This window comes from Triturus cristatus, chromosome 9, assembly GCF_964204655.1.
Source record: "Triturus cristatus chromosome 9, aTriCri1.1, whole genome shotgun sequence".
In the NCBI taxonomy this organism is placed as follows: domain Eukaryota; kingdom Metazoa; phylum Chordata; class Amphibia; order Caudata; family Salamandridae; genus Triturus; species Triturus cristatus.
In genome coordinates, this window is record NC_140592.1 from 72,714,077 (window position 1) to 72,728,524 (window position 14,448).

Genomic DNA, 14,448 nt, shown 5'->3' on the forward strand with positions numbered 1-14,448 from the left:
AGAGAGGGTGAGGTGCGAACCAGATGCAAGACAACGCTGTGTAATACACGAGTACAAGAAGGTACTTCATCTATGCCCATTATCTTTATTTAATTAACAGTGCATATTACTGCAATGTATAACAAGGCATTATAACACTCGGATGAGGATATATCAAAGTTTAAGTGACAAGAAGCAATTTGGTTTGTTACATTTGTGCTAAATATCTGGTATAGTTATCACTACTGTGTCCCGAAAGGAAAGAAAGTATGAACTGAGCTAGAACATTCAATTGAGAAATGATGCAAAGTAAGCACATTTCTCACAAATATCAACAATGCTTATAAAGACTAAACACCGCAGTCTTCAACATGATTGCTCTTAGAAAGGGAAACAAAATAGTGCAAGTCTTCCCAAATATTCGCTTTTATAGACTTGCATAACATTTTGTAAGAAAAGGAATCAAACACTTCTACCACACAACTGGAGACTTCAAACATTCCCTAGTTAAGTGTGTTAACTGTACCTGTAGAGGCAACATTTATCTTGTGATGCATATTGCAAAGCATGCCCTTCCTACCGTAGCGTTGACACTTTCTAAGATGTGAGATTCACTTTCACTTAAATCAAAAAGTCAAATCAATTAACAAATCAACGGCTACAATTAACAAGGCACCATCTATACACTGAGGTTCCACGACTCATGGCAGACAGCTTTTGAGCAACCTGGGGGCTGTATCAACAAGGGAAACAAACTACCTTCATAGTAACCAAACAGTAGGGAAATATCTCCAAAATCCCAAAGGATGTAAACTTTAAAGCAGGTAAATAAAAGCCAAGGAAATCTAGGAAAGTAATATGTTGCTGGGATTTGCAGATCTCGAGCACAGTAATCAGGGTGTGCTAAAATGAAGATGTTGTCATTGGTTCACTCCACCTTGGTGAAGAGGGTGCAATAGTCATTAGAAGTAATTGCAAACCATAATCGCCTAAGCCGCTACAGTACAATCCAATGAAAATAAAACTGCCTTGCTGAACAGTGCCCAAAACAGAAGGCCACCAAGGAAGTATATGAGAGCAGGTGATTAGTATGTATACACTGCCTCAAAGATGGCCTGACTAAAGTATTTCGCAATTACTCTTGATGTAGCAAATACAAATGATGCTATTTAAGACGTGCACGAACATTCATTTTGCAATATATAGAAACTTGTTTATCCATTTCTCTGCAGTCAAAACGAACCACTGGTTAAATTGTCCTTTTAAAGTATGGTATTATAAATTAACCGTTATTATACCAAGACTTGCAAATACACACTACATAAATAGAATCCAAAATGAAGATTGTTAATGGAGTAAATATAAGAATAAAGTTAAGGCTTATATCGTTGGTTCATTCAGTTTTTGCCATTTATACATTTTAACTAGAAAAGATTCTGATTTCTAAAAATAGAAGTGTTCTAAATCAAGTGTGTTCCGCAGGCATACAAGTTAAATTACATCCCAACACTTTACAATAACTACATCCGTCATAAAAATGACATCTGAATACTAAGGGAGACATAGAAACTTTTTTTTGTACGGTCATTCAAAAATATGGTAATTACATCATAAAGAAGCATACAACACTACCAAATAAAAAACAATAAAAAAAAGAATAGGGAATTAAAAAAAACACCTCTTAGTTGGCACAGCTAATGAGAATGTGTGTTATTAATCAGACGAACACATTCATACAGAATCAGAGAAGCAAGTCGTCGTATACACCACGTTCTGTAGCACATAATTCTTAGTCATTACATTTACATTGGATAATGAATCATAAAATTATCTTCAACTGTGTCTCTAAACCAGATACAATTTTTTAATCTACTATTCAATAATAAAAACGTGGTTACCCCAGTTGGTTACGTCCAGCATTAATAATTAACAAACGTTTTATTACATCTGCACACTTCCCGGTGTGATTAGCATTAGTGCAGCACACTTGAATGGCTCTCTTGTATCATTTCGATGCGCTTTTGCACAGTTCGTGGGTTTCTCACTGATCATAGCCCTGCTGATCTGGGGTCGCTGCATTTGGTCACCAATGATCTGTGTGTTATTTATTTATGTATTAAGCAGTTTTTTAAAGCACTGATTTTGTGTAGCCTATACATGAAGAATTTATTGATGATTCATATATGTACATACTCTTATGCACATCTAGCAAAAATGCAAATAAAGTTTTGGTCATGTATGATATTACTCAAGTTTTGCTTCGATGTCGCAGGAGAGTCTTTTTGGCTACTAGCCGGTAATGAATCCCTATTTGTGAGCCCAGTTTCCCACTTATTGTCTATGTAAAATGATACCTCTTATAGGAGGCTCTTGTTTATGTTCTCCTTTCTGAGACGGGGCGGTAGATGGATCTGTATTTAGAACATTGCCGATGACCAGAAAAGTACTGCGGACCTTTGACTCTTGTACCCGATTAGGTTTTGTTTGAAAAATTCAATAAAAATATATTTTAAAAAAATGTACGATATTACTCAAGCTTTTAGCGTCTCAAATGAAATTATAAAGAAGCTTGTTGCAAGTTAGATATTGCTAGATTTATAATTCTGTAGAGCTCGACTAGATTGTAGCTATTCTTGAGAACCCTATCAACTATATTCTATTGTAGCTGTTCAACAGAGATTTCCTAGATTTGAAGAGGCGAAAAAATGCTTTACAGCAGGTCAAATAAAAACGACTCCGTTTGTTGTACACGGTTGAAAGGCATTGGCTAGGATGTCAATTAATGTTTTGATGCTACGCGTTATGCAAGTAAATGGGCCCTAAAAATTCTGCAGCATTACGTGTACAGCGCCACCCAAATGGAGAATAGTATCTTGTCAAACTAGTGAATCAAATGTGTATCTGAGCGCTATTACCTACCTTGTGATAATTATTATGAAGTGCTGGTATAAAAACAACACAATCTCCAGATACAGGAAGAATTTAGTACTGTGTACTACCAGACGTGCATAAATAGTAAGGACTATTCTGCAGTAAACCAGATTAAATTTTAATAAGCACGGCACCTTGAAGTATGATAGGACTTAGGGCCTGATTTACAGTTTGGTAGACTGTTTACTAGGTGACAAATGTGACGAACATTGTGTCTGTCTTATTAGAAGTGCATTATATCAAAAGTCCATGTAATAAAACAGATGGGATATCCATCAGGTTTGTGACGAACTAACCCGTCCGCCAAAATCTAAAACCGATACTCCGTCAAGAAACTGGGGGTTCAGATTAAAAACCACAGCTTCATGATCATCATTACAAGGCACTCAGTATTTTGTACACAAAAATATCGACTACTGTGATAAGATGCAATCCAGGTGCTCAAGATGGACCGCATTGTAGGCATAGTCTGCAAAAACAGATTGCATACGTCTTGAATAAATAGTTTTATCAAAGTGGTACTTAGAATTAATTATGAAACTTTATAAAAGCAACTGACCGAGGCAAAATGCCCACTTTAAAACAGAAACAATAGCAGGGTGATGGATGGAATGCTTGAATTATTCTCAGACACCAGCAATCGCTCGGGTCGCATCCCAATCCATAATTTTTCGTCCACCATGCCACCTTAGTTTGGACCCAGCCATCTATAAATCAGTCTGGACCCTGCTCCAATGGGATCAATCCAGCCTGAACTGCCATGCCAGGCCGTCCCCGACTCGGAATAAAAGCAACCTAGGACCAGTTTCGCCCTGAGCTGGCATGGTGTATAAAATAAGGAGTTGGGGTGCTGCCCCGAGTGATTAGCAGTGGCTGAGATTTATTCAAGCATGTTATGTTAACAATAGGCAAAGTGCCTGGTTATGCCATACGGAGTGTTCCTGCGCTACGATTCTTGCCCTAAGATGGTCAAAAACTTTATGGCGTCACCAAACATTCCACCCATCACTATTTTGTATACTTAATTTAAAATACATCTTTTTTGTTAATATGGTGATATTTTCAGGCAATGCATCTACATAATCATGTAAACTCCGAACAATAATTGAAGATGGCCTGATAAAGCGTGCAAGTATGAAATGACGTGCAGATCAAAATGTTTACATAGTTGATTAATTTGAAATGCTCACAGTATTTAAGTACATAGTAAAAGTGTTAAGCAACACAAACAGAAAGAAGCTATTTATCTGGATAATTATTGCTAGGAATACACCTAAGTTGTTACTGCAAGTGTTAAATAATAGTTACTGCTCAGAAAGATTTATCCTTATAGCAAATGTATTAGAAGTGGATTGTGTGACCCAATCAAATGTACAGAAATGTTAATACTTGTATACTTCAAGTGTTAAATACTAACTATTGCTCCAAAACTTTTATCCTATAACAAATGTATCTGAAGATGATATTGCGACTCAAATGTAAAGCAAATGTAATACTTGTATACTACAGAACTTGGTGGGAAAGAAAGAAAATAAAACTCTGGAAGCAGTTAGTGTGTCGAGAAACAAACAATATCAGTTACTGGGTGCTCTAAGGTTGAAAGAATTGATGCATGAACAACCTAATACATCAGAAACCTTTAAAAAGGATGGGGATTAAGTGCCATGCGCAGCAAAAAGTAATGTCTCACTATCGTGATTATAATCAGATGTTTCTTAAAGGTTGAAACCTCACACACTACTTTTATTTTCATATATCCAACATGTATGAGAAATCCAAGGAATCCAGATACCCTGATCTGGAGGAACTTCCAAATATCGGGCACTCTGCACCATTCTCTCATCAGCTGTGTAATAGCTCATGGTCCTTTCCCAGGAAAAGACTGAGTCTAATTATACCAACATTAACATTTTGCAGCCTCTGGCATCCTCAAGCTTGTTGGCTCACAGTTGATAAAAATAAAAAAACTATTGATTTCAATGAACAAAAACCAATCTAGTCCAAATGATGAAGTTGCTGAAAGCACGTCACAGACCGTGCAATGTCAAGTTCACCACGTGTGGGGCCTCTAGTGGAAAATTCATCTCCACAAATAGTTTACATCCCTCAGAAACGTACACAGTTTACCAACAGTCCTATGCTGAAGAAATCCACCCACAGACCAATTAAAGAATAATCCTTTGTGGCAAAGCCCTTAAAAAACAGTAGTGAGATCTCAAATATCACTTCATTTTGAAAAAAAACCAGGCTGAACAACTATCAACCTTTATTTTGCTTGTTAAAGTACGAAAACCACACTAAGGGACATGAGAGTAGAACGAAAAAGAGATAGGTGCAAGGAAGCACATACTCTTGGCTTCTTAGTAGCCTTTAGGTTGATGGAGTGCAAGGCATTAGTGTATCGCAAATGCACTGCAATACAAATAACAAGCAAACTGTAGAAGTGCTTTTGGTTTCTTCAGGTACCCTGCACTCATTAGGTCATATGCCACTTCATTAGGACATCTACCCATCTTATACTATACTATCCTTAACGTGCTCATGTCCCACATGGAACCCTGGAGGTGAGCAACAATGTGTGTAAATCAGTGCTTGCATAGGGAAAGTGCACCAAACCTAAGAAATGTCTTAAAATTGCCAAGAAGAAAACAGACATCTGGTGCTGCCACTTGGTAGACCTCCACAGTACAGACTTACTGCAAAGATGCCAATAACAAATATTTTAATCATACGGTAAGTAATTAAAAAAAAAATGTAGAGGCATTAATCCCACTTGCTATCTCTTGAAACATGTCATTTACACTGTGATGTGATGAGTGTATCTTGGATTTAATTGTTTTAATATCGGAGTGTTCGATTTTTCTGACAAACACATGTCCCATTCTAGTGTTCATAGTATTTTTCACAAGATGTGCTTACCATCTGGGAAAAAAATTCAATTTCACAATGAGAATCTGCTTATCCTTTCCTGCCTTACTTTTATTGAAATCATTTGAATTAAGATACTTGTCCTAGGACAACGCAAAGGGCGAATATTTCATTGTACGACACATAGAAGTCAACTAAAACTCGAAATGTATGGATTCAAGATACAATCAAGATTAGAATCTTATATTTTGTCTAACAAAAGGGAAAACCTGAGGCAGAGTGTCTCCAGAAGGATTACAACGGGTGGTGAGGGGCAACAGTTACTATGAGACGGAGATTACTGCAGACTTAACAGTTTTCCTGGGTCAGAGAACTCTTGGACATGCAACATGTCAGAAATGGATGAGCAGTCTCTCTCTTTTAGGGTCCACTACCAGTGGTCAAAACGTTGGTCAACAAAACTACTGAGTAAAGATAAAGCTCTGGGGATTGACTCCTCACTAAAACATACAGACTTGTCTAATGGAAGAGGCCTGCAAGACAATTTAAACTGCAGAGACTGTGCAAACTAGCAGATGAAGATCATCAAATATTGGTCATGAATTTCCAAAATTAATTACGTAAATCAACATCTTGTACATTAGTACATACTTTTTTGCCTCCAAAACAAGGTTCTAGATTTCCTAAAAGACGTATTGCTAGTAAAGGATACAAATAAATAGGAAATGTCAACAATGCTCTTATTAACAATCTATACAAATTAGTTAGAGCACGAGGAAGTGAGACAATGCAATTTGGTTATGGAAGGTTTACTGAAGCAGCGCATAACATACAGAACTAATGAAAAGATCTGTGGCTACTGGGACTAGAAAAAAACTCTTTGTTATCATAAAAAGTATTTGAGAGATTTTAAAAAAATAACTCAAATCAGGACTGTCATTAGGGAGATTCTTGGCAGCATACAAACAAGTAGAAGAAAACTTTAGAGATTAATAACTACTCGATGAAAAACAGTAAAAACTAAATGAAAGCAATACATTCAGACAGGACGCCCCTGAAACAAATTCATAGCAGCCCACACATTTTCAGCCCTTGATAACGGGGGTCTGAAGAAGAAGAAATTGGAAAATCCAGCAGAACGATTTCAAGATCCTGAACTTGCTAAACAAAACACCCTGAAGAGGATCTTAGGCACTGAAACTAAAGTATTTCAAAGTAATGCAAAAGGACATGGTTATCTTGGGAGACTCATTTACACTGAATACATAGTTTCTTCCAATAATCAACCTGAGGTTATTTCTGCCAGCTAATGCTGGCATCAAAACTGCTTCTACAGCGGTTTTAAAATCGACAACTTTCTTTCCTGGTACCACATGAGCCATGAAAGGCACACCATCACCCGGAAATAATATGCACCCTCATCAGTTCCCCTGCAGCGTGGTTTTTTAACCAGTGATAGAGTTGAGTGGACGGGCATTGATAATGGAAAACAGCCTATGGTCTAAAAGTAACAGATGTCAAAGCTACAACCTGGCTCTACCCCATTCTAAACCTCCAGGTAGACTGCATACTGACCCATTAACAGAAGAGAAGAAAAGGTTAAGCCTTAGTAGGAGGTTTCACAGAATTTCCAAGACATGTTGAATCGCCGTACATGTGCGCTAGCGCATCTAGCTGCTGAGCACGTATTTCAATCAGGCACATGCCTCTTGCATGTCACAGACGCCAACTTAGCATTCATTCTAGCCTCTATTCAGTGTCATCCAGACATTATCTATTTGTCGAGTGTGGCCTTACAAAGACATAATGGGAGTAGTATCCTTTTCCACAATCTAAGGAAGGGACTGACGCAATTGCAGCCAAACGCCTAGCAACCTTCTGCAGATGCTCTTGGAAGTACATATATTGATGTAGAGGCTGCAAGGATGGCGGTGACTAAGTCACAGTCTTCTTCAACACTGTGAGGGCCCATGCATCTTTGGTGATCAGGGTACTGTGGTGCTAGGGGAGAAAAAGAGTTCATTTTCCACATGCCCCACACTCCTTACCCATCCGGAGTGAAGTGGGCCTCCTTAAAGGTGTAGAAGAGAGTTGCTAGTCCAGGGATGCAGACTGTGGAAAATGCTGCGAGTAGGTCTGTTCTTGCTCATTAATCACCTGTTCTTTACTCTGTGCTTCTGAGAACGAGAAGGCCCAATAAGAATGAACTTGGAACACCCTTGGCAGCAGAGGATGATGTTTGGCCAACAATACTTGCAATGACAAAAGGGCGATATGGCGTCCCCATCGTATGCAATTTTAAAGACACCATTCACAGAGGGATTGAACAATGTCTTCCTGGCAAAGGGGAGGCCGACGACTTCTGAGCATCCAGCTTCAGTTTAGAGTTATTGAAACACAACTGCAGGTAAATGCCCAGATCAGAGTTAACCGTCCTAATGGCTGTGGTGTCTAGGAGGATTCTGTTGTGCAGTTTCCTCATCCAGGTTAAGCATGAACCTATAAGCTGGTGATAGTTCGAGAGCAAGAGACAGTGTGGTCAAATTTGTGCTAGAGCAATTAGCTTGACATGACTGCACTGGATGAACGAAGGAGTAACTGGAGCAGAATAACATCTTCCCATCACTTCAGACTCTTTAACCTTGCAGGAGGCCAACGTTTTGCCTTTTGTGGAAAACATTGCAATCAAAAGCGTGCGCTAGGGGATTCATGGACAAAGGGTTTGATAATCCCTGAGGGGTTGGTGCTCAATAACTGCTGCACTGAAGGGCACAGTGCCAACTCTTGCTACTCCTGGACATGGGTTGTAAAGGCAGAGAGAGCTTCATGTATTTCTTGGTATGGCGCACCTCTGATGTTAGGGTGACAATGAATGGTGTGGTTTGATTTCCAGGGTAAACAGCTTTTGAGGGCACCTCGGTGCTTTAAATTCTCTTATGCCGCTTTTCGTCATGGAGGAGCCTGCTTAATGCTCTTCAACTTGTGCTGAGGCTCTTTGGCTAGATGGCACTCCTCAAAGCCAAATTCACACTGCAGGACTCAAAGTGCATTGTGGGGACCGAGTTAAGCAAGGGGGCTACCAAAGGAGATGCAACAGAGACCACTTCAAAGGTTTAACCATCCCGTTACCACTGCAAGTTCTATTGGTGTAGGATTATTTTCATCTATGATGTGCCCATATGTATGCAGTATCCCCACTCAATTCAATTCAACCCGGGAAGTGGTTTTTAGTCCTGCCCCTTTTTGGCATAAATACCCACATGTTGTATACTGGCAAAAGCTAGGACATAAGAGTAAACACATTGTCTTTTGATCCCGTAAAATGGAAATCGGTTCACTATTAAAAATAGCGGATACAAACTGGCGTAGGAAACGGTACCTTAAAATGTAAAATAATTTCACAACATTTAGGATCTAGATGCAAATGTGGAGGCATGAGCATCTCAGTACTTCTACAGAGAACATAATGCACATAACGTGTATTTATAAAGCGCACATTAACCCACGGGTATATTGGCGCTGAATAATAGATGTTTATTGGTACCCAACTCAATGGTACTCATTTTATCGACCTCAGAAGGGTGAAAGGCTGAGTGGACCTGCCGGAATTTTAACCTGTGACCATGAGGTCGAACACAGGCCCCTACAGTGGACGCATTCGTTCACTAAACCACCAGACTAGAAGTAGTGCCAGAGTAATTGTCTTTAACAATATGAAGACTATTAATCATTCCTCCGTTCTTCTCATCCACAGTTAACTAACAGTCTAAAATTCTTAATTAATAATTTATTGCAAAGAATAGTTACTTTCTAACAAACTTGAAAACTTTAGGTTATTTCAGCCTGGCATTCAATATATTTTACCAACATTACTTGCTCTGCTTCTATCATGAGAAACGCCCATTGCAATAAATAAAAAAAGTTCTGTGTGTCAGCCTCATGACAAAACTACAACTTAAACCAAGCTAAGCATGACTCACTTTGCTTCAGTCATTGGGAGGTAATGTGATATACTTATTCCGTACCAAAAAAGAACTTCCAATCACTGTGCTAAGATCTACTTCTTTCTGTGCACTGTAGGTTCCGGTAGGGTTAGGGAAAACAAACTGTGTCACTACTTTATTTCCTTCTTGTTGAGCCGCAACATCCAAGCCATCTAACAGGTTTGGTTCAACTTTAACAGTCATTAATAGTTCAGGCACAGCATTACTTCCAGCCAGGTTGGTTGATGGTGTCAACGTGGTGGTGTCTATCGTCAAGCCATGAAGATCCCGGCTGGGGCTCTGCATCGACAGAGCCGCCATGGAGCCCAAAGCTTCTGCATTCACAGTCTGCACATCATCCAGATTTAAAGTGCTTTGCTGAAGACCAGAAATTGCAGCTCCAAGCAACAAAGAGTTGTCCAAGCTATGTGGCATGTCGTTATTACCAACTATCATCAAAGGATCAACCGGCTGTCCTAAGGAACTGTTGACAACAGAAAGGTTTCCTCCAAGAGTGGAACCCACAGAGGCAGCATCAATGGTTAGGATTCCTGAGTTGACAAGAGCCAAGTCTGTAGCGATGCCAGGACTACTGGTAGATGTGCTTGAAAACAGAGATGAAAGGTCTAGGTTGTTGAGGTCATTTTGTCCAGAACCCGAGAGTTCGCTGCTGGGAGTTAAAGAACTTGCTCCTTCAAGCTGGGCCAGAAGATCTAAAAACATAAAAAGGTTTTATGTTAAACACTTATATAATAAAACACACATTTGTCCCAAGTATTAATTGTTTAACCTACAGAGAAGTTCCACTCTATACACTTATTGGACAGTTTACATTAAATCTACTCTAAAACATTTACAAAACGTGCAACACACTACATTGAAGCAGTATGAAGGAACATTAATTACTGGTTCTCTTATGGGATATTTTAAGCCAATTCTGAACAGTAGATTATGGCACACATATATGAGATCCCAAGATCTTTTTCTATTAAATAGCTATTTTCAATTTTGAAAAGCTTCTAAAGAAAATTTATATTTAAATACAAAATATCAAATACAACCAAAAACAATCAAATAAAGTACATACACTGCCACTTTCAGAATTCTGGGGGCTACATCATCCCATAATACCATTCACAGCACGTTTGGCCATTGGCTGCTGGAAGTCAGTCTGAGAAGTGCTGTGCAGAGACCAAAACACAAACTATGTGCTTATGAATTTGGAGAGAATACCCATGATGGAGGACCTGGACGACAGTTAAATAACCTTTCTTTCTCAAACAAGCTAGTCTCTCCCGTATTTTAAAAGCCGACCATGGAAGTGGGACAGTGTTGTATGCCAGACAATGGGCATGCAAAGAGATTAAACAGGGAAGCCTACCCACCAGCCACTCTTGTATCCCTTTTAGCTGCATAGGTGAAACGGGCATTAGGTCTAATGGGCATGCTTGCTATTGTCTGCTTAGAGCAGTGATACTCTAAAGCGCACCCCCCCTTACACTTTGCATGAGGCCTCCTACACAACAAAAGCACTGGACTACTGTTTACTCAATTCAGCACCAATTTTAAAATGGTGCTAAATAAACGGGCAAGCATTTATTTAAAGGTTAAATGAAGTTAAAAAAAAATCAACTAGGGTGTCCTGTACCACTAAACTTTAGGAACACCTTCATTTTTAAAGATATCCTGCAGCAAAAGTGTAAAATACGGTAGTCTTGACAGTTTAAAAAGTGTCTTTCATTAATATTATACAAATGCATTTAGGAGTATTTTATTTTTAAAGCAATAGCTTTCAAGCAAGAAATCTGAAACATTCATGCTTACCCCACCTTGACAACAATGCCAATAGTGAACTGAGAGGCAAGTCAGTTGTAATGTGCCTGGCTTGCTATTATACATTACTAACATTATAGTTTATTAAATTAAAAACAGGACTTTTGTACAGCGCATATGATTTAGTCATGTTTTTTAAGGTCCTTTTATATGTGATAATGAAAAAAAGGAGGGACATTAAAATGAAACAATTGCCTAGGATCACACAATTTGGTCAAGTTGGGAACCCGGGATTGATCCCACGTTTCCTGGTTTCATTGAACAGTTCAGCCACTAGATGCACATGGATGGGTCCCCCACCTTACTCCAATGACTGCCACCATGCTGGCATCAATGCGGCCCTCTGTCATACCACAGATCAAACTTTTTGACCCCTGGGAAAATGTACACTAGTACCCATTGCGTACAGGAAGTGAAACCAATTGAACAGCTCTATACTGTAACAATACGTTGTTTTTCTAAGCAAAACAAGTGCCAAGATTAGGTTTTCTAACCCACTGGAAAAAGTGCAGACTTAATGCCAAATTACCAACTATAGACATGAAATCGGGTGGACTGTAGTCAACAAACTGCCTAAGCGTTCTGGGCAATGATCAGGCCTCAGGAACTAGAAGATTTATGGTTAGTGAGTTTTGAACCCCTTTTTTCACCGTGAACAGATACTCGAAAATAAGCATGTTTTAGGATTTTTATTCCGTTTCTAAAGTGGCCTCTCAACTGCATACCTTCGCAGTACAACAGACGCTGTTTTATATGAAGAAGGGTGTTGCCTAGCTCTGTACTAGGTATCCCAGCAAGGCAATAAGGCCAGGCTGGCTCTAATAAAATGAATTTGGCCTTCAAGTAGAGCGCTTACAGCTTCCACTTGCTCGGCTTCAGTAGTCCTCCTTGACTTGTACTGGTCTGTACACAGTCTAAATACACTTTTTGAATGAATTTGAAAAGGGCGGACCTAATATCGAAAGAGGTCTAATGCAGGAATTAGCATATTAATCTTGTTGGACCTTCACATAATTCTATAAAACTTCATAAACCATGTAATACATGTGAACTATTGATAAAATATCAAAACTATAACAAAGCAGGGGCATGGCCAGCAGCCAACGAAGATGACAGCAGCCTAGGGCAGCTCCGTGAACACAGCTCCTTCCCACGTCGATCCTGTAAAGAATCCTGACAGAAACTGCGGTGTGAACACTCGCAAAAGCCCAAGAAGACCGGAGCATTGACCCGCAGCGAGCATGACCTCGGCGGCAGCATTTGGTGGAGAACGGAGCGAGACGCGACGTTGGAGCCCTGCGGTGACAGGTGAAGCCGGGGCCTAGAGTACGCGGAACGCCGGAGATAGAGAGAGCACGCTTCCCTCGCGTGCCCGGGCCCGGACGACGGACGCCTTCAGCACGTACCCGGATCGAAGAAGGTGGAGAGCGCGCGCTGTCACCCGTTCCGGGTGGGATTGCACCGCCCGCCCCGGACTCACGGGCAGACTGTCTGCAGAAGGCCCCTGGGAGGGAGCGGAGGCGGGAGGTGCAGCGTCGCAGTAAAGAGACTCCTCGACGTCGCAGGGGCCGGGCCCCGCATCAAGCTGGACTGCGGACTGCTGAGGCGAAGGCTCGGTCCATGCTGGACGGTGAGGCCGGAGTGGCGGTGGGAACGCCTGGGCCCGGTCTCGTGCTCTGGGGGCTGGAGTTGATCGGAAACAGGCGCGGCTAGTATATCGGAGCGGCGGGGCCGGGCGGAGGAACACCAACACCCCAGTAGACGCTGCTGATGGGGTATCAACGATACTCCCGCACGGACCCTTACTCTAGAGGACTCGAGGAGACCTGAAGAGCAGGTGGACCCCCGAATAGGTGGCACGTGGGCTTGATTGCTGGCGAGAGCCCCTGATTGGGGCTCCGAGAGACAAGACAATCCCTGCAAATAAATACTTCAGGCTGTGGTGGGGGATTCGCCGCAGGGGCCGGTAAAACCAACAGGCCGGACGGGGGCATTGCCTCGTAGTAGGCGGCGGCGGCTGCCGGCCCTCTCTCCTGGTGTGCCCCCCGATTCAGCTTCTCTACAGTGCGACCTGCCCTGATCGACATGGGAGGAAAGGGCCAACGGACGGCACCCCACAACAAGTTAGATAAATATGCATATCAAAGAGGACAGCCGGATTCGCAGGCTCCACCGGGGGCTGACGGCCCGGATCCAGCGCCCGCAAAACCAAAGGAAGTGACTCTTCAGGATGTGATGGCCGCGCTGACCCAGATGCAAACATCCATCGGGACAATCTCATCCGACATCACGCTAGTACGTGCGGACCTCTCCAAAATGAGCACAAGGCTAAAGGAGGTCGAAACGACCACGGAAACTCTTGCTGAGGACACGGTAATGTTGAAGACCAAAATACACGCAAAAGCAACTCATGGCGAAGCTGGATGACCAGGAAGGGAGATCCAGAAGAAACAACATACGACTGGTTGGAGTGCCAGAGAGTGTTAGGGGGCCGGTACTAGACCTCTTTGTCGAAACACTGATTACAGACCAGCTGCAGCCACATGGGCTATCAAGCTTCTTCTCGGTGGAAAGAGCGCACTGGGTTCCTGGGGGGGCGGCCCCGACCGGGGGCGCCACCACGACCGATCCTGGCACGCGACAGGGACACAATCCTGCAGGCGGCAAGAGTAGCTCCTCCAATCCGAGTGGACAATGTCACGGTGGCGCTGTACCCGGACTATACGGCCGCAGTAACTAAACAGCAACGAGATTTCATGGATATAAAAGGGAGCTCCGCAGCCGTGAACTTAAATACGCAATGTTATACCCGGCAAAGTTGAGAGTAGAGGCGGAAGGAAAGACATGGTTCTTC

General features: G+C 41.6%; 1 protein-coding gene across 1 annotated transcript in view; it reads right to left on the reverse strand.

The window, feature by feature from the left end:
* Positions 1 to 14,448, reverse strand: part of LOC146797417 (zinc finger protein ZXDC-like) — a 72,475-nt gene that overhangs the window by 31,787 nt on the left and 26,240 nt on the right. Inside the window, exon 6 of the mRNA XM_085624428.1 lies at positions 9,804 to 10,474. Coding sequence (XP_085480554.1) covers positions 9,804 to 10,474 — 671 coding nt within the window. The remainder of the gene's footprint in view (positions 1 to 9,803; positions 10,475 to 14,448) is intronic.